The following is a 26,693-nucleotide window of genomic DNA, read 5'->3' on the forward strand; positions in this document are numbered from 1 at the left end:
ATTCAGTTTTCCTTACCCCAGAGCTGATTTTTCTTTTCATTTCTTTCCTTGAACCAGAGCCTTTTCTTAAGTTGGGAAGACGAATGTGTGGACATCTCAGTATGGCCAGGTGCTGTTGGTGGAATGAAAGAGGCAAATGTGGAAGTGGGGATGGAGGCACACTGTCTAATCATAGAGAACCACAAAGAAAATCTAGGCACCTTAGTACATCCTGTTGTCTCTCACCCTCAATTAAATTTTAGTTATTTCTGATCACACATTCCTTCAAAACAAGTCTTTAAAATGAAGTATCTCATAAATTATTTACCAAGTAACAGGTAATATAGAATTTGAGGAGAATAAAATGTACTTTACTCTTCAAACTTCCCTATGAATTAAAACAAGGTTAATCTCGGCACCATGGTGATAGAACCAAGAGATGAAAGGCCTTCCCGTATTTCCACAGAGTACAGTACAATCCACAGCCCAGCAACACCCATTAAAGATTCAGATTCCGATCGATTGCGTCGAGGTTCAGATGGGAAGTCACGTGGACGGGGCCGAAGAAACAATAATCCTTCACCTCCCCCGGATTCTGATCTTGAGGTATGTCATTGTCGATACCCAAGTAAATAACAAGGTGTCTCGTAGCTAAATGGTGATTCTGTATACCTGCTATGTAAATGACAGGGATCAGGGTCTCTAAATGCTTTAGTTACTGCCTTCTTTTCCATATTAACTATAAGTAAAGCACTTTTTCTCTTTTCCATATGAATTATAGGTAAAGCAATTATTTGTTTTCTCTTCCACTTTATATAGTAAAGCACCTGTTTATGTCAAAGAAAATATAATAAATTGTATAGTTCTGCTTGAACAAAATTCTCTTGTACTGCTCTATATGATTGCCATTTCAATTAAGTAAGTGTCGTGCTAAAAATGCTTAGTCAAATCCACTTTGAAATTAAAGACACACTTATGTATGCTGAGACGGGAAAACCTGGAATGTTCTAAGCTGAACTGGTAATCATCTTATGAGCCATGTTTTGGTGGAGTTCAAAAGCAGGAGGGATTAAATAAAATCTTAAAAGGTGGGAGATTTCATAGGCTTGAATCCACTGCAATTAAGTTGCTGGGTTTTGCCAAAGTGAAATCTGATGGGGGAAAACATGATTATTTTGGCTGAAAAGAGGAAAATTTTCCAGCAGAACCTATGTGTGTGAATATGTACCGGTGCAAGAGGGAATGGGAAGGAGAAAAGCAGGACTTAGAGGCCCTTGTGGTATCTCAAAGCCCTTTTTGAAATGAGTCCCTTCAAATTCCAAATACCCCAAGTGTATGTCAAGAGCATGTGTGATGTGTCCGCCTAGATTGTTAACTATCTGTCATCTGAAGAAAATGGGGCAGGGACAATCTATAACCCATCCGTTTGATACCAACCCAATAGGTACATAAGGTGAATAGATATGTACAGTTTTAGTTTTTATTTGCCGTTTTTTAATACTTCGCTTGATGAGACTAAAACATAAGATTAGTTATTTTAACCCTTCTTAATGGACAGAGAGCAGAGATAAGGAAAAGCTAAACTGAGTGATTTTTAATTGATTGTCCCTCTCTGTCTCAGAAGTTCAAACAGACCCACTTTAGCTCATTTGTCATTTCTTCAGAACTAAGACTGACAAGCTACTGCAGAATAGAAAGGATGCATATTATTATTTCTTTCCTCTATTTATATCATTGTTGCTAACATAATTATCCTCTTGTACCTCGTCTGAGGTTATATCTGAGAAAAGTTGGGAGATATTCTTTGGAACAGTTGGGTTTAAAAAAAATTAGTAAATTCAGATTTTTCATTTGTCACCCATTTCAAGATGAACTTTTCATGTTGAAGTTAACTGAATAAAGGGTTCTCAGCCGAGGGAAAGACACATTGATGTGGTTCTTCCTTTGTAGAGAGTGTTCATCTGGGACTTGGACGAGACAATCATTGTTTTCCATTCCTTGCTTACTGGGTCCTACGCCAACAGATATGGGAGGGTGAGTACTAAGAGGCATCAGTTTTTAATTTCTTTAGGGTAAATATGCCTAGAATTGAAGTTTTTGCCCAAATGGGAATGCAGTATAACTTTAAATAATAAATTTAAAATTCAAAAAGGAAAATAACTTGATTTATTGATGTAGTCAAATATATATGTAAGGCAAAAACATACGAATGAACAAAAGGAGATTTTTGTAGGTCCTTAAAAATGAGATAAACTTTGTGCAACTAAATTCCTTCTTATTTCAGACCCCAATGAATAAAAGTGATTGAATGCTATTCTAGGATGAAATATTCAATTATATAGATGACATAGAAAGAGCTTTTGTATTGTATTTTTTTATTTGCCCCACTTTTTTATTCTCTTGATTACCAACGTATTCAATGGAGCAAATATTTTACTTGCTATTGTCTTCAGTGATTAGCAGTGTTAATATTTTTATTTTCAAAGCACCTATTATGATTGTCTTTATAAGTCCCTTTGCTATAGGGCTAAATTTACATGAATGGTATGTAAAATTGGGCCTCTGAATGACAATAGACCAGCACATCCATGTTTGACTTGTTACAATACTTTTCTTGGTGTTGTAGGTAGAGAATAATATTACAGACCACCTTCCATGAGTAGAACTTCAGTTTCAATGTTCTGCATTTGGATTTCCCCAAATTGGAAATTCTTTTGGAAATTCTTTTTGATATATTGCTTGGTGGTTTCATAAGCGTTTCCTACACAAAAATCATGTTATTTAAAGTGGCTTTAGGTAATTTCTGAAATTACCCTGTGAATATGATATTTCTCATTTTTTTCATCTTTAAAGAAATAATATTACAAGTCTTAGATCCTTGAAGCTATTGGTTTGGAGCCTTAGGAACTGAATTTTTGTTACTTGGTGACTCCATGTGTTGATCATAATTAAGTGTTAAAATTTATACCCATAAAATTTGCATATTCTCATTACAGATTGTATCCAGGTATTCGTTCTTTCGATAAATATATATTGAGTGCCTGATCTGTAGGTACAGTCTTGAGGTGACAGTAGGGGAGTTGTCAGTTGAGCTTCACAGTACAGCTTTTCTTCTCATAACCCTAAAGATACACCTAATCCAAAAAGGCTGGGAAAATGCACATTTGTAAGAGCAAGAGTATTTCACCATTTGAATTTCTATTTAGAAATAAGCTATCTATAAAACACAGTGTGCCCCATCTTATTGTTAAACCAATTTTCTATGAGAAGAAGACAACAAAAATACAGATTATAAAAAATAAAGCCATAGAATTAATCATTCAGAGAAAGTCTCTACTTTGTGGCTAGAACATAAGAGGGATTCAATAAATATTAGCTGCCTTGTTTTTTGTATTACTCCTTCTATTAATGCTATTTACTATCCCTATTTCTACAAAAACTGCTACTTACAGAACTAATGAAAGATTAATACCTGAAACCTCAATGTGTTAGTAGGAATGTAGTTCGTAGGAAGAATCTTGAAGATCTTTGTAGCCGAACCATTTTAATATCCCTACAACTAACTCCTAAGGAAGAAAGCTGACTGGAACTCACAGGAAAGCGTTGAAAAGAGGATGCACTTAGAAAACCAGCATTTGAAAACCATCCTGAAAGTCTCAAGTCTTTAAAAGCTTTCTCTCTAAGAGCCAAATTGATGCAAAGAGAGTTGTTTTGATCAGTGCTCTGTTAGCCATTGAAAGGGGTCAGCTTAGAGTGAGGTGGTGAACATCCCATGACCTACTGACCTCGTGTTAATCTCTGGCCATAAATTATTGGTTTACACATGGAATTCACACCTAACCTAGAAACCACTGGCACCTTAGAATCTTTCATTCAGATTCTTGACATTTTCTAAACAAAACATTACAAACACCATGACTTTTATTTTAAAAGTGTCAGCCATTAGTATTTAGAGGCTTTGTCAAGTAGTATTTTGATTGTTAGTTTGTTTAGTTTTCTCAAACTAGCGCATGTGATAAAAAGTTTTATCTCCTACAATATCCAAAAGCCAGATGTCTATATTCTTTCAAGTATGGGTGATTTGAGATATTTAAATGTAAGCTTATCCTTCATTTTTAAGTTGATGGGTGTCGGGGAGAAAGTAACCTCAGAAGGCCTGGTTGGGAAAGGTCTTCCCTGGCATGACTGAGCCTGAGGTCAGAATGACCTGAAGAGACAGGTCGGTAGTGTGACCATCTGGAGAAAGAGTGTTCTAAGCAGAGGAAAGAGCAAGTGCAGAGGTAAGAAAGGGTTTGATGTTTCAGGGACAGAGAGGCCAGTGTGGCCAACCTTAGTGATGGAGATGCAGAGTCAAGAGAGATGTAGGCTGGGATGAGGACAGGTACAAAGGGCCTCCCAGCCATTCACAAGAGGGTTAAGCTCATTGCACATGCCATAGGAAGTCATTGGAGGACTTCAAGGGAGGACATGAGAAGATCTGATTTAGATTTTTAGATTACTTTGGCTGTGTGTGGAGAATTAATGGTAGGAAGAGAGGAGCAGGGGAACAGAGGTGGGGTTAAGGAGTGATCTGATGCACTAGCAGCAGAGATGGAGAGAACTGAGTGGATTCGGGATTCTACTACAGGTAGAGAAATAGAATTTGTAAATGATTTGGATGGGGCTGGTGGGCAGTAAGTAATAGAGAGGAGTGAAAAGATCATTCCTCGGTTTTTGTCGTGAGCAACTGGGAGAATAGTTGCATATTTGTTGAGATGAGGAAGAACTAATTTGGAGGGAAAATGAAAAGTTCGGTGCTGGACAAGTTTGAGATGCCTATTAGACATCCACGTGAACCAAGGCAAGGAGGCAGTTGGAAGGTGAGCCTGGGGTCCAGGGGAGTGGTCAGGGCTGGAGAGGTCAAATTTAAAGTCATAAGTTCACAGCTCAGGTTCAGAAGCTCCCCAGACACTCTTAGCTTGATTTCTCCCTAAATGTTTATGAGCACCTTCTTTGTGCCGGGCACTTGTGGTCGGCCTGTCCTCCCATTTCCGGGAGGCATTTCTTCCTGACAGGTTGACTTTTGAAGACATATTGCTGAGGATGTTGAATTGTAGCCTGAAGCATGCGAGAAAGCTTGCTTAATGTTCTCTTTATTAGAGAACTTTATAGTTGGGCAGAATTTGCTCTCAAATCTGACAGTCATGCACTGTAAAAATGTGTGATTCAACAAGGAATAACCAAGCTAATCAGAATGTCTTGCATCCTTTTTGTTCCCCCAGGGCACTGAGGAGAGAAGTCTTAAACCAGTTCAGGGGCAAGTTGCCTTTCTTGGAGGACAGATTTAGTGGTGTTCCTGAGCATTGTCAAAGGCACATGTGGCCGAGCCTTACTCTACAGGCATATAAAGAAATGAATGCCTGACAATGTGATAGCTGTTCTGTCTCTATGGGAACCAGATACCTGAGAAGTAGCTTAGTCACAGTAGCTTAGGCAACTCAGTGAGTAGCCCATTCAGTAAGGGGATACAGGATCTAGTTGATATAATGCAAAATTAGGGCATGTTACAGCAATATGTACAAAAAAAGTTTGAGAATGTCCCACCTTCCAGGTAATCCTAGCTGTGGGAAGCAGGCATATTGGTGTTATAAGGAAGTGTTGTTTTATAACAAAGCTGACGAGAACAAAAGGAGGGTGCTAGGTACAGTACAGGTCTGGCTACGGAAGAGAAAAGAAATAGCATATTAGCAGGAAAATGAAGTCTATGGGTGTTACTGTAAATTAAGTTGTTAATAATATCTGTCCTAGCTTTCTTCATTTAATGCACTTTTAAAAATTGCTTTCAAACTAAATCCAAATTCCCAAATTTCACTGAAGAAAACCAGTCTTGATTTTTTTTTCATTGAATGCTCTCTTTAAAATAGACAATATTAATCCAGTTGCTAATATCAAAGCACACACCCCAAACTTATATCTCAAATAAGTATTGTGCTGATGTTCCAAGCATGATTCCCCAAGATATTTGTACCCAAATGTCTTGTTTCATACTTGTTTTTTATTGTTGCGTAACACCTATGTCTTGTACAGATTTGGGCTAGAATAGGTCTTTTTTTATTGAGCCTCGCTCCTCATTGTACGCAAAAACCTAAACATGAACACTGAAGACAGCATGAAGCTTAGCATTTTTAATGGTAGGCCCTACTTATTAAGAACTTCCTATGTGCCCAGTACTCATTTAATTCAACATTAATGCTCTGAAACTGCTATTATGAAGCCCATTTTACAGATGAGGAAACTGAGACCTGGAAGAGGTTAAAGACAAAACGTGGAAAACGCTTAGCACCATGTCTGGCACAAAATAAATATTAGTTGTATTTTAGCGTAGTTGAACCTTGACTGTCAAAAAAGACAATATTTGAACCTGGCCTAGTGACCAGTGAGTGATATGTGGAAGTGTCTTTAAATGTATGAAGTACCAATATGTGACACCCCTTATGGGGTGATAGAAAGAGCATCAGATTTGAATTCAAATAGATCTGGACTCATAGCCAAGCTCTCACTTTTCACCTCTTTAACTTGGGCAAATTGTTTATTCATGCTGAGCCTCAGTTTCCACATCCATACAGCTGGCTACTTGACTTGCAAAATTATTTTAAAAATTAAGTTGTTATATTCAGTTGTTAAGTTACATCTCAATAGAGCTGGAGGGAAAAAAGATTTAAGTTGTGTCATGAATTTAAAGGCCCAGCACTGTGTCTTATTAATAGCAATAACCCAATAATAAAAACAGCCTATGTCACTGATTGATTTTGTATCTGCTGTCTAAGCATTTGTTTTATAATGCACCAGTCTTCTAGAAGGATCCCAATTGTCATGGTGAGTTTAGATCAACTACGTCTCCCTAGTAAGTGTAGTGCTATGATCATTTAGTTCAGTGATGAAAGAAAAATTTGACAGCAATCTCTCTAGCCCAGTTCATCAGAACACTCCAGTTAGCTGGTAAAGATCCCTGTTCTTACCCTGTTTTAGGGTACAATGCTAAACTCCCAAGATCTTTTGAGGAATGACCCTCTTCCATGGTGACTGGTGTGGATGCTGAATTCTGAGCATGGCGCCAACGCAGCCAGACGCCGAGCGTCCTCCGCGGATTGTAGAGGATCTGGTTACTTAAACAGAATGATCTCTCCTTTGGAACCTCCAGACTGGGGCTTGGCAAACTTTTTTGGTAAAGGGTCAGATAATAAATATTTTAGGCTTTGTGGACCATATGCCTGTCATAAATACTCAGCTCTGCCCTACTAGTGCCAAAGCAGACACAGACAATCTGTAAATGAATAAATGTGACTATTCCAATGAAACTTGACTTATAGTTCCCAAATTTTGAATTTCATGTAATTTTCATGTGTCATGTAATATTATTCTTCCTTTGGATTTTAAAAATCTAGACCAGGAGTCTAGACCAGAGATTGACAGATCCTATCCCATAGGCCAAATCTGGTTCATGGCCCATTTTTGTAGGCCTTTCAAGCTAAGAATGTTGTTTAAATTTTTAAAGAGTCATAAAGGAAAAAGAAGGAGAATGTGTCTCAGAGACTGTATATGGCCTGCAAAGCCTAAAATATTTATTGTCTGTCCCTTTAGAGAAAAAGCTTGCCTGCCCCTGCTCTAGATCATGCTCTGAATTTGGGGTGATTAGTTTTTCTCCTGCCTTCAGGGCACCAGACAATTCAACGACAGCCACACTATGGTCAACTAAACTAAACTCAATGCTGGCATCATGTGTCTGTATTTGGGGTTCCCATGAAGCACAAGCCAGCACATGATCCATTAGGGTAGATGAAATGGCTGTAACAAAGAGGCCCGAATGTCATGGCTCCAACACAGTAGAAATTGCTTTCTTTCTTATTTCATGGTCTCAAGTGGATCTTCCAGATGGCTTGTTTTAGGCAAGGTTTGGTAGTGCAGATAATGATTGTGCCATCTCATCACGTAGCTTCTGAGGCTTCTGTGATCATTGTCATCAGCTTTCTAGCCTCCAGGGAGAAAAAGCAGGAGGAGTATGAATGGGAAGCTTTCTGAGCTAAGCTTAGAAGGGGCACTAACCTCTGCCCGCACGGCCCAGTGTAGGGGAGGCTAGGAATGTAGCCTAGTTTTGTGCCCCGGAAGAAACAGAGAATGCGTTTTGGTGGATGGGAGGCAGTGGCAGCCACAGTTCTCAGTTAAGAACTATTTGACAAATGAGTGGGACCCAAAACACACTTTCAAACCCTCGTGGTGCCTCTGGCCATCCCAGCAGAGCAGGGTCCAAAGGTTCTGTGACAGGTGTGCTGAAGAGTGATGTGGGGCCAATTCAGTCCCAAAGGATGGTTCCCTGATTTTATTCTCTTCTTTTATATCAGTGCCAAGTTAGGTCAAAATGATGAAATAACTTATGGTTCCTAGTATAACTTTTGGATACTGTAGAATGACATGGAATCTAAACTCTCAAAACGAACAAACAAAAACTTTTTTTTTTTTTGAGGAAGATTAGCCCTGAGCTAACTACTGCCAATCCTCCTCTTTTTGCTGAGGAGGACTGGCCCTGAGCGAACATCCATGACCATCTTCCTCTACTTTGTATGTGGGACGCCTACCACAGCATGGCTTTTGCCAAGTGGTGCCATGTCCACACCTAGGATCCGAAATGGCGAACCCCGGGCTGCCAAGAAGCGGAATGTGCGAACTTAACCGCTGCACCACCGGCCTGGCCCACAAAAACATTGTTTTTGTGTTTGTGACTATCAGAGGGACTTCCAGCTGAAAGAGCCTCGTTCATCCCTTTTCTTTGCTCTTCTCCTGACAGTTGCTCCCTTTCCTTCTAACCACCAGCCCCTTCCTCCTAGCTGGCAGTAATATATAAGTGAAATGTATGTTCTTGCCTCCTTATTGAATAAACCCTTATTTTTTTCATTCAGACATGTAAAAGGGAATGCAGTAAACAAAAACATGAATCCTCATAGCTGGCCTGCCACCACCAGCTTTGGGCCTCCCTTGCTCTGTGGCCTTGGGAAAAGCGCCTTGTATCTCTGAGTCTCACTTGTTCAATCTTAATCTTCCCATCTATAAAATAGAAGCAATCACAGGGCTGTTGGGAGAACAATGTAAAGCACCTAGAAAAATAGTCATAGACACTCTGTAAAGAAGAGCTATTATTGCTCACTTTGGGGGTTCAGAGGAGGAAGTGGGCAATAGTGAATATTTTGTTGTTCCAGGTGGCAGAGAGGGACAGGTGGAAGCAGAGTGTTACCAGTTAGGGAAAAGTAGGCAAAATGGCTGGATATCAATAAAATATCTTTAGAGGATCAGACTTGCAGAAGCTGTAGCAGAAAATGTGTTGAAATGGTAATAAAAATACCACACCTTTGTTCAGCTTTTATAGTTTACACTACTCACATTCATTATTCAATTAGTTCCTCTTTTTTTCCCCAATAAGGAAACTGTGTCTCAGGAAAATTAACTGATTGGCCCAAGGAAGCTCATCTATTAACTGACAATACCTAGGAGTATAATCTAGTCTTGTGATTGGCCCATCGTCCTCAAAGGAGGGTTGCAGGGAGCCCTGAGTGCCAGGATTTTGTGCTGTAGGCACGAGGATGCCATGAACAATGTTAAAACAGTGGAGTGACATGATGGAAGTGTACAATTGGGCAGAGTAATCTGATAGCAGAGAAGATTATTGCAGTCCTCCTGTTAGGACATAATAAAGGCCTGAGAAAAGGGCTGTAAGACTAAGAAGGAGATAGAGATAGGAGAGTGGTTACAACTGAAATCTGGGTCAGTCTTTGGATTGGATTCAGCTTTGAGGCCTTTCGTTGGCGCTGCGTGGGCCCCTGCGTGTGCATGTTGAGGCCGATTTGGCCACGTCTGCTCTGGCTTTATCCTTCCTCCTCCCTCTCTGTACCACTTCTTGGCGGTTGTCCCATGTTTGGGATTCATTGGGTTTTCTCTACAATCAAAATTAATCTTTGGAATGGTAAAGTTATTTCTCTTATTCTCTACTTGGGTATTATTTTCATGCTGTTGAAAGGGAGTCTCTTAAGTAAGGAGAAAATTAAAGCAGTCAAGTGTCACGTATCTAATCAGTAAAAATGACCTGGTTAGCCCCACCACAGGTTTGGGTTTTTTTTTTTTAAATCATTCAGCCAGTTGTTCAACCATGATTTACTTTTTCACGTGTATCCTCTGTCTCTCATGATAATCCAGATTATTTCTTAATTGGCATCAGAACTACGCCCAGCTCCTAAAACTTGGCATTTCGTGCCACCTGTTCACTGATAGGGCTTATAAACTTGCAAAAAGTTAACATTCGTTGATGGTATTGATAACTTTAGAGAAGTCGAAAGAAAACAGTGGAAAATTTGGGTCTCATAGATTGTACATATCATTTGCATAACTCTTTTAGTAGCATTTTTTAAAAGAAATAACATTTGGGAATATATTTTTTTCTTCCCTCTGATAAGGGAGCTAATTTTCTAATCTTATCTTTAATCCTTCCCTTGTGAACAGCCAGCATGGGGCCTTGAAGATAAGCCCCTCTTGTACTCAGAGTGCCCAGTCCTGTTTTGCAGCTTTGTTTTCCCCAAAACAAAAGATCCTGAATGGGGAGAATTTTTTTTTTTTGAATGACATCCAGGCCCTGTTTGTAGCTGTAATATTAGCATGCTAAATCAGGAATTGTTTAAGGGGTCCAAAACAGGGTATTTTTTTCTTTCGTTTGATTGATACCGCCCAAAGATTTGTTGTTGGTTTGAGCATACTTTACAAGATTTTCACATTGACCCACAAATCCTCATAAACCTGCCCACATTGTTTGCATCACACCTCACTGGGCCACCACAAGTCTCAGTAATTGCCTGCCGCCAGAGGCCTAGCTGCCTGCATAGGATCTCCTGCAGATAAAATTGAGGAACCTTATCTTTTATTCCACAAATTCGAAATGTCATAACATATCCTGAGGAACTAGTCATACTTCCTTAAGTAACTGAACCATCTTCTAAAAGCTCGTTCTAGCCTGAGATTAGTTCTTTAAATATCAATTTTTTAAACATGAGATAGTCTACTTTTTGATCCAAAGTAGAATAGCAATTGCTTGGACTTTGTGTAGATTTGATCTCATGGATGTAATAGGAGATGTGTTCGAACAGGAGAGATGCAAAAGACATTTATCAGATATTTAAAATGGACTTTTAAATTGAAAATAGTAATAGATAAAAAAGAAAAATTCATTTTTTTTGGCTTTTAGTAAAATAAACCCCCAACACAGTCAGTACTTTGTAGAACCCGATGATGCTGTAGCTATCTAAAATTGGAACAGTGACTTAGGTATTGAAATATTTCTTAAGGGTCTCAACTTAAAAAATTTAAATTGGACAAATTTATGTTGCTTTATGTGTTTGCTTGGTTTATTCTACTGTTAAATTTTTTGCTTTTCAGTTTATAACAATAAGATGATAAAAGGAATAAAAGAACAAAATGTTCAAGGTGTGTAAATAGTAACCAGAGCTACCTTAAAAATAAGGACAATTTTTCTTTTAATGCTTTGCTAGCATGTCTAGGCAATAAAAAGAAATTGCTTTCTTATTAACATTTGGTGCTATTTTTAGTTCTTATAGTAAAACTGAAATGACTTATAGTTATTCTTTTTGGACTACAGAAGATCTAATGAAATATTTGGCATTTGTGACATTGTTAAACCAAAACTAAAAAGCTTGGGACGTATCTTTTAAAACAGTTACATAAAAGGAAGAGATATTTTTATGGTTAGATGAATGGTTAGCTTTAAGGTTTCTAGAGAAAAGAGAAAGTATTTTATTTTTATACTCAGAACAACATTCTGGATCCTATTCTAAAACCCCCAAATGAGATAATCAGCTTTTCTTTAAACTTTCTATTTTGAGGTTCAAAGGACCATGGACACTCTGAGCCAAAAGTAGAATTCTTAAGAAACTAAGTGAAAATGGGTTAAGAAAATCATTTTTGAGTCATCCTCCATTCTGCATGTGGGGGTCACGTTTGCCATTAAAAATAGATTAAATTCCTTTGAAGTTGGGAATGAGTGGAGACCACCTTGCCATGCTTACTTGAAAGACAGTTAAGATCAAATGTCATGTAGAAATACTGGAATTAGCAATGCAGTTGGAACTATAATATTTCTCAACATAAATGGACAACAAAATAATCTGAGCAGCCTGAACTTCAACCTGGTCACTGGAATAAAGCAAAAGTCATGTAAGGAATTACCCACTGCCCCTCCTCACCAGGAACCTGGAGGAATTCACTGTGGTGTCCCTATTGGGTGACATCCCATGCTAATACTGTGTGCTCTCTATATTAGGACTACCCCACATTCAAGACTCCATCAAAAGGATTTGTCCTAACAGAAGTAGTAGATGGGGCTCAGTATCTTAGCCTTCTAGCACATAGTAGTTTAGTTGTGCGTAATGATCATTGGAAACTTCCAGGAAGTCATTTAGAAAATTGTACGCCAAATGGCACCCTTCTCAAATTGCACACACAAAACCTCCCGTGTTATGTGGGCTACAGTGCCCAAGACACACACCTGGCTGCACCCCTCTCCTGCCTGAGTCACTGTTTGTTTCCTGGCCTGACACTAACGAGTCGTTCAGAAAGTCAGTCTTCCATAATGTGTTGAATACATACATAGTCGTGTAGTAGGTACCTGGCCATACTTTCTGCCTTCAGGGAACTTATAAATTAATAAAAGAGGCTGTTAATTGGGGATGAATGAATCTTCACCAGCCATCCTTCATTAGGGCAAAACTGTTCTGAGCTAACACCACTCTAAATCCACAAAGGGTGAAACCACAAGAATCGCCAAAGGAATAACGATATTAAAAGGAAACACGTCTCCCTGTATTATTCATGACAAGCTTTCTCTAGTAGCTGCACTCATTTAGCTAGTAAGAAATAGCCGATGATAGGATGTCAGACGGCAACACTAGCCTTGTGGATCAGAAAAAGAAATCAGGATCCACAGAAGCTGACCAACCAAAAAAATAAATGCCAGAGGCCCTAAATGAGATGCTTCTAGGGTTTCTGATATTCTTAAATTACACTGGGAATTCTCCTTTGCAGCTGATCAGCGTTGCAATGCGACACTGCTACTCTTATATGTGTGTGATGTAAGTCCTGTGGCTTCAATTATCAATGTAGGAGTTCCTCTGGTTTTCTGGAAAAGAACATCCCATATGATAAAAATTAGTCGAGTTAATACAGACAAAGCAGTGTCTGACATACATTCTTGTCTATGTTCTAAATCTCACTTAAGTCTAGGTGATAAATAAAAGGTGATATGCTGAGGAACTTTGCAAAGCTTTTGCAATTTTGACTTTTACAATCTTGGGGACATTTTAAAAGTATAGTTTGGGTGTGCTTTAAATTTTCAAAATAAATATTTTTTAATCCACACTTTCACCACCAAAAGACAACCAATTTTGTCTGAATGAATATCTTTAATAGATTTTTTAAAAATTTTATTATAGAAACTTCCAAACATATACAAAAGTAGATGGAATAGTATAATGAAACCCAATGTGGCCTCTCCCAGCTTTAACAATTATCAAGTCCCAGCCAACTTGTTCTGTCTGTATCCTTACCACATGCCTGCCCTCCTCTGTCCTAGGATTATTTTTCAAAGGAAATCCCAGATATCATATTATGTCATTTGTATATGTTTCAGTATGTGTTTAAGACTCCATTAAAAGAATTTTTTAGAATAGAAAGAGTAGATGGTACTCAGTACCTTAGCCGTCTAGCAAAATTAATAATAGTTTCTTAATATTATTAAACGTCTAATCAACAGTTATATTTCTCCAATTCTTTTTAACGTTTTTTTGGTGTGTGTATGTGAGGAAGATTGGCCCTGAGCTAATGTCTGTTGCCAATCTTCCTCTTTTTGCTTGAGGAAGATGGTTGCTGAGCTAACATCTGTACCAGTCTTCCTCTATTTTGTATGTGGGATGCTGCCACAGCATGGCTTGACAAGCAGTGCTGGGTCTATGCCCAGGATCCAAACCTGCAAACCCCAAGCCACCAATGTGGAGCATACGAACTTAACCACTACACCACCAGGCTGGCCCCTAATGTTTATTTTTAATTGTGGTAAAATACTCATAAACTCTACCTTCTTAGCAATTTTTAAATGTACAGTTCAAGAGTACTAAATACATTCACATTGTCGAACAACCAGTATCCACAGCTCTTTTTATCTTGCAAAACTGGACGTCTGTACCCCTTAAACAACTTCCTATTTTCTCCTCCCCACAGCAGCTGGCAACTACCATTCTACTTTCTATCGCTATAATTTTGACTACTCTAAATACTTCATGTGAGTAACATCATGCAGTATTTGTCTTTTTGTGCCTGGCTTATTTCACTTAGCATAATGTCCTCAGGGTTCATTCATGTTGTAGCACATGTCAGATTTCCCTTCCTTTTTAAGGCTGAATAATATTCCACTGTATGTGTATACCACATTTTGTTTATTCATCTGTCAGTGGACACTTGGGTTGCTTCTACCTTTTCGCTGTTGTGAATAATGCTGCTCTGAATATGGGTGTACAAATATCTCTTTGAGACCCTGCTTTCAATTATTTGGGGTATATACCCACAAGTAGAATTGCTGGATCTCCTAGTAATTCTATGCCTGATTTTTTTGAGGGAGTGCCATACTGTTTTCCATGGCAGCTGCACCATTTTATGTTCCCAACAGTGCTCAAGTGTTCCAGATTCTCATATCCTCACCAATACATGTTGTTTTCTGGGGTTGGCTTGTTTGGGTTTTTTTTTTTTTTTTGATAGTAGCCATTTGAATGTGTGTGAGGTGGTATCTCGTGATTTTGATTTATATTTCCCTAATGATTTGTAATGTCAAGCATCTTTTCATGTGCTCGTTGACCATTTGGGTGTCTTCTTTGGAGAAATATTTATTCAAGTCCTTTGCCCATTGTTTAATCAGATTGTTTTGTTGTTGTTGAGTTGTAGGAGTTTTTATATATCCTGCATATTAACCTCTTCTCAGATATATGAATTGTAAATATCTTCTCCCGTTCCATAGGTTGTCTTTTCACTCTGTTAATTGGGTCTTTTGACGCACAGAAGTTTTTAGATGCAGTCTACTTTATCTATTTTTTCTTTTGTTGCCTGTGCTTTTGGTGTCATATCCAAGTCATTGCCAAATCCAGTGTCATGAAGCTGTTCCCCTAAGAGTTTTATAATTTCGTTCTTACATTTAGGTCTTTGATACATTTTGAGTTAGTTTTTGTATGTAGTGTAAGGTAAGGATCCAACTTTATTCTTTTGCATGTGGATATCCAATTCTCCCGGCACCATTTGTTGAAAAGACTATCATTTCCCCATTGAATGGTCTTGGCACCCTCATTGAAAATCATTTGACTGCATATGTGTGAGTTTATTTCTGGGCTCTCTGGTGTATTCCACTGGTCTATATGTCTGTCTTTATGCCAGTACCACACTGTTTTGATTACTGTGGCTTTGTAATAAGTTTTGAAATCAGGAAGTATGAGACCTCCAGCTTTGTTCTTCTTTTTCAAATTGTTTTTGGCTATTCAGGGTCCCTTGAGATTCCGTATGAATTTTAAGATGGATTTTTTTTCTATTTCTGAAAAAAATGCCATTGAGAATTTGATAGAGATTGCATTAAATCTGTAAGTTACTTTGGGTAGTATTGACATCCTAATGTTCAGTCTTCCATCCATGAACATGGAATCTTTCCATTTATTTGTGTTTTCTTTGATTTCTTTCAGCAACATTTTGCAGTTTTCGTTGTACAAGTCTTTTACTTCTTTGGTTACGTTCATTCCTAAGTATTTTGTTCCTTTCAATACAATTGTAAATGGAATTGTTTCCTTAACGTCCTTTCTGGATTGTTCATTGTTAATGTTTAGAAACACACTTATTTTTATGTGTTGATTTTGTATCTTGTAACTGTGCTGATTTCATTTATTCTAACAATTTTTTTTGTAGAATCTTTATAGAGTTTTCTACATATGAGATCATGTCATCTGTGAACAGAGATAATTTCACATCTTCCTTTTCTATTTGGATGCCTTTTATTTATTTTTCTTTCTTACTTAATTGCTCTGGCTAGGACTTCCAGTACTGTGTTAAATAGAGATTGTGAAAGAGGTCATCCTTGTCTTGTTCCTGATCTTAGAGGAAAAGTGTTCACACTTTCACCATTGAGTATGATTACCTGTGGGCTTTTCATATATGGCATTTGTGTTAAGACAGCTTCCTTCTATTTTCCGTTCCTAGTTTGTAAAGTGTTTTTCTCCAATGTTTTTTTAACTTATTTTTACAGTTTATTTTATGTCTCTTAGGTGTTTTTTAATTTGTAGATTCTCACTCAATCTTTTTTTTGTTTAACCTTACATATTTCTTTTGAAGTAACCAGACCATCTATCCTAAAGAGTTCCTGAGAGTCAGGGTTTTCTTGATTGCACTCCATTGTGTTCCTTTGTCACATATTCCTGTGTCCCCTGTATTTCCAACAAATTAGTAGGTAGATCCAGAAGCTTAATTAGATTCAAAAAATTGATTTTTTTTTTTTCCAGTCAAGACTTCATAGGTGGGGTATATCCTTCTCAGTAAGAGATGCATATTGTCTGGTTGCTGTCATTTTTAACTTGGTGTTCTGTTGGACACTCTCTTTCAACAATCCATTATAGGTGTTCTTACTCATCCTGTATATCCTTTCTTCTTGGCTCACAGATAGTTGGTTAGGAAGGAGACGACTCAAGAATTTAGGATTAGGAGGTTTAAACCATAAGTTTACTAAGTCAGCAGAACCAAGAATATGAGGATCCACTGTCAGAAATAAAAGGATTGACAGTTCTTGTTGCAAATAACTAGCCCATAGCTGTTTTTGATGAGACAAGGTTTTGTGATGAACCTAAACCACTTTCTGAATTTTGAGTTTTTCTCAAATATCTCTTCTCTGAATGGCTCTACAGTATTACTGCACATCCTTGATTAAGGCTTCCTGGTCATTGCTAGTGGACAGCTAGGTATACTCAGTGGCTCATGCTGAGTAGCCTGGCAGGTGCCACATTCTTTTACTATCTTTTCAACCACGTAGTGAATTTCCATTTACCCGCCATTGTTCTAATTCAGTCAACTCATGTGATTAATCTGTAGGTGTGCCGATTCAACTATCCACCTTGAGGTGTGAGTCTAGCCTTAGGCATTTTCTCTGCAGGTAGCTTCCTTGTAAATTTCAGCATAAGCATAATACTTGAGAGGTTTATGTAGAATGTAATCTTGACTTGGAAGTAATTAACTTTTTACATTACAGAAAGAATGTTTGCCCACGTCAGAGAACTGAGAAATGGAATACCTCACCCCCACCCCCCCCTCCGCCCCCCACTCAATCAGTAGTCGGTCAGATGACTCAGAGCTGCTATCTGTGGAAAAACTGATACTAGAAGATTCTATTTTTCTTTATTATGGTAGCTGATAATTTTATATTACGTTGATATTCTCGCAGTGCTCCCACAGATGTATCCTTTGATCCTACCATGAACAAGATCTGTCCAAAATATTTCATTATTCCTGAAATGCTAGAGTACAGCATCATTTTGTAAGCACTGAAAATTTTCAGGGACTATACATGGAAGTTACTAAATTTGGAATATACCACAATAATTACTGTTTATTGCCATGTGTCACTACCAGCCATTTGTTGATAATCTTGGGTAGGGTCAAAATTTTGCCAAGACCTGTTCTCCCAAGTCTGATTGACTGTAAGCAATGGATTTGGGCTGTGCTTTAAGTGCCTGTTCACAGAGTCTGGCCTTTTAGTGATTGAAGGGTATAAGCTAACAGGTATATGTAACTAACCCAAGGAGATCACACTGCTTGGCTGTGCAAGAGATTGATTTTTTTAAAGAACACTTCAAGGTCTCAACCAAATTGGTACAGTGCCCGAATCCTCTCTGAAAAACACTGTCTCCTCCGCAGTTCCTAGATCTTCAGAGGATGGGACACTTATGCCAGTTTCTTGGAGTTGGATCATCCCTCTTAGTGATAAGAAGCTTGGTTGGCATCTTTGGGGAGAACCAATGACGGCCCCTCCTGGGAGTGGTCACACCGCATGTTCCCAGCTTAGCTTCCCCATAAATCAGCTTTCCTAATGCCCAGGTTCTTAAAAACATAGTCACCTCAAAAATATTGGCATGAGGAATTTAGGGTTGCCCTTACCTTGAAATAGCATGAACTTGACATCCAATTTAAGTGCAGAACGTAAATGTATTTTTGTGTAGGTTAGACGTGGAGTCCCGTGTTTGGATTGACCAGCGGCTATTATTGTAGTACAGTAAACGGAGAAATAACACCACCACCACCACCAGGCGCGGTAGCAACAGCAGCAGCAACTTAATCCTTGCCGAGCATTATGTTCAGAACTTTAAATATATTACCAAATTTAATCTCTAAAACAAATCTGTTTTAGTCCTGTTTTACTGTTGAGGGACCTGAGGCCCAAAGGTTAAGTAACTGAACTTGCTAGTAAATGGCAAAGTTAGAATTCCAGTCTGGACTCTATGCCTGCAAAGCCTGTGGTGTGACCATGATGAGAGTGGGTCCTTCCAGTGTTCTCCTACCCTGTATGCGAAAGTTCTTTGCCTGCAGGTTATGAACACAATTATTTTAGAAGAAACTCCTTTAACTTCTGTGACACGTAGCAGAAGGGCACCCCTGCTCATGCCCTGTGTGGGGACCAGTGTTAGACCTAGCTCAGTCATGAGATGAGCTGGGTGGCTTTGTCATAAGCTCAGATCACAAGGCAGTTTCATGACTTGCCGTCCTGGAAGAATTCCTAGACTCAAGTGGAGAAGCAAATGGCACAGCCCTACAGGAGCGACAGTGTCTTCATCTGGTGGTTGAGTCTTGGTAAAATCAAGTCTTGGTAAAATCTGAATTGTTATAGACTGTGCTTACTAAAAAGTGCATTTTTAATAAGGCTTAAAGTTTTTCAAAAGCTCTAGCTCATCTGTGAAACAGAATAGGGCAACGAGGGCCCATAACCTGGTCTTGCAATGTTCTAATACCCACATGCATTTATAGACTCCCTTTTCTCTTATTTACTTCAAACCAGAGTGTAGATTTTCAACATGTGAATTCATGACTGACAGGCATAAATTTCTCTAGAGGCTGAATTTAATGGCATTTCAGGATTTCTATGTACTTTTTTCATCTAGAATTTCTTTTTTTCTTTTCTAAACATTTTTATCACATGAAGACTGTAATAGCAGTGATCAGGCTGAAAAAAAATCAAGAAACAGTAAAAGAATGACACTGGGCTGGAGATGATACTGGTGATTTGAGTACAGGATGACAACTTTCATCTCTGTCGACAGTTCTGTGTTCTAGAAACCGGAGAAAAAAGATCTTGAGGCAATGGGATAATTAAAGATCACTTGCTAGAGGATGAAAGCAAAGCAGTTGTTTTAGGCTTTGGTCTGCACTCAGCAGATTTCATTGTTATTTAATTTTTCTACATAATGTTGCTTTCTGTCCAGTAGATAGAATTCGTCTTTGACTCAGACGAAACAGCCATGGGTTGCCTAGCGTTGCAACAAGTTTCTTCAGTTTACTTTTACGACTTTAAGCAGACATTTGCAATTTAATACCTTATCAAAATAATTTAGGAGCAGGGTTAATTTCATTCCTCTGTGTGTGTGTCTGTCTGTCTGTCTGTGTTGTTGGATGCTGTTTTGTTTTGTGTGGGGAAGGAACAGCTTGAGAAGGTTCTCCCCTAGCAGAATTCCCAGGCACGAGAGCTGTAGTGAATTTACACTGCTTCTGCATTAAACTAGAAAAATGATAACGCGTTTGATTGTATTGTCTCTTTTTGAGCCTGTTCACTGTACTATTCCGTTTTTACTAGGGAACTCAATTGCAGAGCACATAAGAACATATTATGCAGAATATTGTAATCATACCCCTGCTGAGTTTAAAAGCCTAAATAATTGCATGCCGATCTTATGCTAGTGTCATCCAGCTCATTAAATAGATAAGTAACCCTTTGTAAGCAGCTATTCTAAGAATGGGCTGTGCTTTAATCAGGTACAAATTCATCAGGCCTTACTAATGAACATGTTTAATATAGTATTATCTAGATAGAATGATTTGGGGATTCGAATGTCCATTTTTCTCCCTAATCTAGGTATCTAGGATTTTTTTGAACCAACACTCACAACTGACCGAAGATCAAATTTAATATTTATTATTTTTTTCTTCATTGGAATTATTTGAAGTACTCTCTGTTTATTGCTTTCATTCATTTATTCCTCCACCAAACTTTGGGAAAGTCTTTGCGCCAGGCGTTGTGCTCGGTCCCAAGGATGGAGAGAGAAGGATATAGGGGTATGGCTCTGCCCTCCTTAGACAAGAGGGCAGACAGCTGTGGTACCCAGCGGACGATGAGCCTGGCTGGGAAGAATCAAGGAGGAGACTGAACCAAGGAAGGGGCAGTGAGGAGAAGGGCTGTGCAGGGGTGCAGGACGTGAGCATGCTGGCTTGATCAGCAACCTCAATATGTTAATGTGAGTAACTGGGGGAGACTGATCTTTTGCCCTCGATTTCTTACAGGTCTTGGGTGAGAACTTCCACCAGAGCCAGTTTACTTTTATATTTGGTCTCTGCTTAGTTATCTTTTGAAGAAAAGATTTGATGATAAAAAAAAAAAACAGAAGTAGTTTGAAAAACTATAAATAGTTCACACATTGGGGAAGTAAGCAAGAGTCAGACATTTATGGGCCTTTCATGCTTGTTGAAGTGTTTGGATGTTTCGTAAAAGAGATGGGAGGATGGAATGGGCATAGTGAGACCCTGGCATAGAGCCCAGTGAAGGAGACTATTGCAGATGGCCACAAAGGAGACACATGGCTGGGGAGAAAAAGTGGTGTTGAATATAAAGAAGTCGTGAATTCTGGGTCCAAGTGGCAGGATATGATGATTGACTTGATGTGGTGGTAAAGAGAGGCTGTTTAGAAGAATGCCAAGGTTTTGGGTTGCTAAGGTGCAACCCATTCTCCTAAACAAAGGATATGGTAGGTTTCCAGAGGAAATATGATGAATCCAGTTTGTAGCACACTGAATTTCAGGTGCTGTACGGGACATCCAAGTAGAAATGACTAACACATAATTGATATGTGGGCCTACAGTTGAGATCTAAGATTTAATAGAGGAGAGGTGGGGTGGTGGTTAAAGCCGTGAGCCTATTGGGGTCTGTAAGGCAGTGTGAACAGAGTGAGGAATGGATGAAAACAGTCCCAGGGACCATCATCATTTAAGGGTTAGGTGAGGGCTAATCAGATTCGAGGAAGATGCCCAGGAAAGACTGATAATGTTATAGACATCAGGGAAGGAGAAATGTCAGGAAAACATGAGATAGCAGTGGCAAGTGCCACAGAGGAGTCAGGTTTGGAAAAGAATGGAGACATTTGGCAATGAGGTTTACTTAAAACGAGATGTTTCTTGAAGTAGAGGCAAATTCTAAACAATTTTTCAAAAGTGATATAACAAAAAATGGTTTTAAAAGCAACCATTTCATAACTGCAGCTCTGGAATTTGTTATTGCAAAGCACAAGAAAAGTAAGATTAAGCCAAAGGCATGATGATTTTAATGTCTCAGTTTGGGTCTTAAAAATGTGTTTTTCTTTCTTCCACTAAATTTGCCAAAGTAAGCCATCCAGCTACAACCAGTTACATCGCGATGTTAGCTTTCGTCACATTTGACTTGTATCAGACATGTTTGAAGAGTTTGAAAGATATTAAAAGGTTATTATAATAGGAAAATAAAATCTAACCTCGATATGAGAAGAATTCCATTTGCTAGAATGTGTAAGCAAATCGGGGAACACGGGCATCTCTCTGCTCTTCTGCTGGTTTCCTCTGAGGAAAAACACCTGCCATGAGGTGGCTTCGCAACCTGCCAGCTCTGTGACCACAAGCAAATCAGCACACCGCTGCAACTCAGTTTTCCTGTCTCTAAATGCAAAAGGAGAGGTCCTCCAGAGCTCAGCTTTTCAAACGGTCGAACAAGACGCATTTGTGGACTATGAAATGGAAAATATCAGAGTAGACTCCACAGAGTGAGGAAAATCTTGTTTTGCCAAACTTACATTTCAGCTGTGCGTGCATGTGTGTGTGTGTGTGTGTGAGAGAGAGAGAGATTACTAGATCATGATGTAAAATGTATTTTTACTGTGAATTGTCGTTAAAAAATATTTGAGAAACACTGCTTTTAACGAGAGCCCCTTCCTAGTCTAAAATTCTCTCTTTCCGGTCAACTGTCAATCTGGTCTTTGCTGTAGTAAATGTTTCATAACAATACCGTAGAGTGGCAGGTATAAAAACTGTTAAGGAATGACAGCTAATAACAAAAGAGAAAAACATTAGAAGGTAAATAAGGCCAACATCTGTGTCGTATTTGACCACAAGATTGAACAAGCCTTTAAAATTTATTAGTATTCCGACTAGCGAGTCATTACTGTAATTTATGAAGAAAAGTTAAAGAATGCTATATATTAACAAACAATGGAGTAATTCTTTTGATGGTCGTATAAATAATCAACCATATCAGGGAGAAATAATACTTTTTTCAAAAGTAACAATACCATGGCACATAAATTCAGAATGGGCAATTAAATAAATGTGGCAAGCCTCTTCCACGTTGCCACATAAAAAGATTCATTGACATGGTTATGAGACGAGTCGGGCTATTTTTATTGGCCTGAACTAGAGGGAGTAAACACCTCAGTCAGGTGTTTTGTTTTAGAAACAGCTGTTTGAACTTCCCTTTCTGGTTAATTCTGCTCTCGGGTGTATTTGAGCGTTTGCTTTTTCCAGTGCTTGCTGATATTTAGAATCCTTGCGAGTGAGCAATTTCCTATAAAACCAAGATTAAATGAGAGTTTTTCTTTACTTATTTGTAAACGGTTTTTAATTATTCTACAACCTACAAAGTTTCATAGATTTTAGGTAATATGAAACAGGGACAATATAAGAATACTAAGGAGACAAATCATTACAGAGGAGGTTTGAGGGAGGTGTTTTCATTTGTGCCTCCCAGAGCAGCTCCTGGACACTCTTCCGGCGCCTGCGTCGTTATTTCCCCTCTGCCCTCTTACAAATCCTGGAGTATTTGCTTTGCCCTTTTGCCAGTCTGACCACCGACTTTTGGCAATATTGTATTCTCTGCCTCCTTTCCCCTGTCAGTTCCTTGGCAGAGAAGACCTAGTAGGAGAGGAATTGAGGCCAGCAGTACCGTCTGCCGTATTTTCCCAAACCCTCCTCTGGTCCTTCTCTGAAACTCCCGAAGCATAGATCACCAGCGGTTCTGGTGCTGAGAGGGGGTGGGTGGGGCTAGTGGTGGGAGTAATGTTGACTCCGCCTCCCTGGCCCCAGTTGATTGGCCAGTGGCAGACACGTGGGGCATTTCCACCTTCATCCCTCCATCCCATGCCCTCCCCTTTCTCTGTGGTATGATTGTGCCAAATTAAGAGATGAGAATTTTTTTTATTGTTCTGTGTGAGAACGTCATGTTTGCCGCCTAGCCATATGATTTATTAGATGAGCAGACTGAGTCTGAACAAGGTAAGGACACCAATGTGCAAGAGTAAGGATAGGGCCTGGCCTCCAGGTCTAGGGCTCTTCTTCCTGCTACTTCCCGAAGCCCATGAGGAAACGGGACTTGAAGTAGATGTTCCAGGGGTTAGGGACTTTAGATACATGGAGAGTAGGGAGTAAGACACAGGCAACTCTTGAGCCCTGCAATGAAGATACTGTGTGTTCGGAAGACAACACAGAAAACATACAAGGTTCATGTTGGACAGCATTAGATAGTAGGAATCTTATTTTCTCTGGGTTTTTTGTCTTCCACTGTGATAGAAGACTCAAAGACTGGTGATGTGCCAAGTACGCCCCAGCCAGATGGGCGGCCTATGTGAAAGCATAATTTCTCTAGTTATGATTTCCCTGGTTAAATGATGGTGCGGGTGGATTCAATACTTACTCAAAGGTTTGCTGTGATAATAAAATCGTGTATCAGAAATTATTGTTCTTTTTGGAAAAATTTGAAATGCCATACATGTAAGAGTTGGTATTGTTATTAGAATGACAAGAAAACCTTCAAAAACACATTACCTCCTTGTATACTTTCTCTACAGAAATTTTTTTCTTCCTCACTAGTTACGTAAGGTCTTCCCCACAAACCACATCGCTTCCTGGATTTGTTACATTACAAATGCAGTAGCACCGTAACAACTGCAAATATCTCCATATCCCCCGGGTTTGTCTCAGTGCCAGTAAATGTCATCAAGATATGGGTTGTGTGGAATAGACACACTACTCATAGCTAGTGTCCAAGGCTTGTGGCGTTGGGTAGAAGTCACTGTATACCTCACAATGCTGGTCCTGCCCTCTGTGTATAGTACTGGCTGTTCAATGACTGAATTGTGTCACGTGAATGTCAAGGTCAGCTCTCCTAGCTGGGCATGGTGCCAGATGGTCAGAGTGGACCTCACTTCCTACTTTGAGTATACTCAAAATTGGCAAGCAGTCTGAATGAATAAAAAAATAATAATGGTTATCATATGGAGTAAAATTAGTATTAACTACCCTTTTGAAATTAATCTATGTTGTATCTATTTTCCGATATTTGTGGTAATGCATGTAGACACTGTTCATGGCATGTAGTATAACATAAACAATATCTTCTCGATTCACTGAATTTCTTGCTCCTAAAACTGACGTGCAAAGCTGAATTCCTTCTACTTTATATATCTAAGTGACCCTAGAATTTACTTTTTATTTCGTAATATTTTAAGCAGCAAGTTATTTCTTCATTATGCAAAGTACCAACAACATTTAGGGCACTTTTTAAATAAAATAAGCCACTGAAGTTTGCACACAGAATAAATCATATACACCAAAAGCAGCTGGAGCCCAAGCCACTCAGTGGGTCGCTTTCGACCTTTCCTGATGCTGTCAAATATAATGTGACACTATATTTCATGGAACCTGAAGTATATATGTTCTTGACCTGTAAAATTCTTCTTTTAGGATCCACCTACTTCAGTTTCCCTTGGACTGCGAATGGAGGAAATGATTTTCAACTTGGCAGACACACATCTATTTTTTAATGACTTAGAAGTAAGTTTTCCTTATTTTATACACATTTCATGTTGCGTGTCTGAAAATAGGTGATGGGTCTTGAAATAACAATGGGGTGTTTTTTGAATATATAATTGGAATAATGAGATGAAGTTATTGATGATATGGTAATGGGTTTTGCCTTCGAAGCATTTCTGTTTTGCTTTACTTGAGCTGTTGTGTCTCAGAGTTAGATTCCACACGACCATTGATAAGGATTAAGATTCGATGTCAAGAGTCTGAAACATTAAACTATGTTAATTATCAGAAGTTACACATTTGTTAGTTAGGTAATCACGGTTGAGCTGGATTACTTTTAGAATCCAACAGAATTCCTGATCCTTGTATGTGCTGTCCGTCCGTGTCAGACTCTTCTCGTTGGATGAGAGTCGGGTTGGGTTGCATACTTTTCCTTCTGGCTGGCCCAAGTGTTGGATGACATTTTAATTAGGCCTCTGCTCTTTGGGTTGCCAGGATTTCTTATGTCAAACTGCTAATGATTTTATTTGTCCATTATAATTTGGGGGGAAACTTTTGTAAGATAGCTAGTTAAATGTCTTATGAGCAATGACAAACATGATAATCTCAGTTAGCAGCATTCTTCAGAGTAAAGAATATTGTTTTTCATATCTCCATTATAGGAAAACATGACTGTAACTACATTTCACCCCATTCTTAATAGAGACAGTTGTTTATTTAAATCCTGCTGTTAAGCAAGCTTGTGGAAGGGCTGCCAACAGACATTAATCGTCAAGTTGTTGTTTTGCTAGATTTTATAAATGTATGTTATTTCAGACAGGAGAAGAATCTGAAAGATTCAGGTAGAACTTTTACTGATCAAAGTTAATTGGCAGCAATTGGCCTTTAAATATTTCCTGATGTTTCCCTTTTCAAAATCAAGCAAAATGCACCTTATTTAATAGATGAGCCAAAATCATTTGAAAAATGCCAGTGTGTGACAGAACTTAAATGCGGTTTGTTCAACATCTGTCATGTATTTTGATTTCTTTTCATCTGCAATGAAACTACTCACAGACGAATTGGCAACTTCCAGTGCAATAAAATTATTTAAATGTGCTTCATTTTTTTTCCATTCCTTAGTGAATATTTATTTTTACACTTAGAGTAAAATACAAGACTTTTTTGCTTTTTAAAGTGTTTCTTTTCCTTAAGGAAGTTCCATGTAAGGCATTACTATTTTTTAAGGTAGAAGTATTCCAAGTGAGTGACAAGTTCAGAATTGCCTTTAGAAAAGCTTGATAATCATACTTATTTTCAAAAGCTGTTTCTGATTTGTGGTTGTGATTTACTTCATAAGAGAACAGCACAAAAAATTCCATATTTTACTAGTGCACTAAAATTCCTTCCCTAAGTTTCCATTTGTTTCTAATGATATGGACTAGGCTGATATTTTTGTCTTGGGTACAACCTTGTTACTCTTATTGATGTTAATAGGTGTTAATAGCATCCATCAAGAAGAAATTAGTGGTAATTTGTTA

The 26,693-nt window shown here is 38.5% G+C and overlaps 1 protein-coding gene across 15 annotated transcripts in view; it reads left to right on the top strand.

Moving 5' to 3' along the window:
• EYA1 (EYA transcriptional coactivator and phosphatase 1) overlaps positions 1 to 26,693 on the top strand; it is a 328,098-nt gene that overhangs the window by 256,555 nt on the left and 44,850 nt on the right. For all 15 annotated transcript variants that reach the window (XM_070481088.1, XM_070481087.1, XM_070481090.1 and 12 more), the window contains 3 exons: positions 446 to 585; positions 1,930 to 2,013; positions 25,105 to 25,194. In XM_070481088.1, coding sequence (XP_070337189.1) covers positions 446 to 585; positions 1,930 to 2,013; positions 25,105 to 25,194 — 314 coding nt within the window. The remainder of the gene's footprint in view (positions 1 to 445; positions 586 to 1,929; positions 2,014 to 25,104; positions 25,195 to 26,693) is intronic.

Source organism: Equus asinus, chromosome 12 (assembly GCF_041296235.1).
Source record: "Equus asinus isolate D_3611 breed Donkey chromosome 12, EquAss-T2T_v2, whole genome shotgun sequence".
NCBI classification, from domain to species: Eukaryota; Metazoa; Chordata; class Mammalia; order Perissodactyla; family Equidae; genus Equus; species Equus asinus.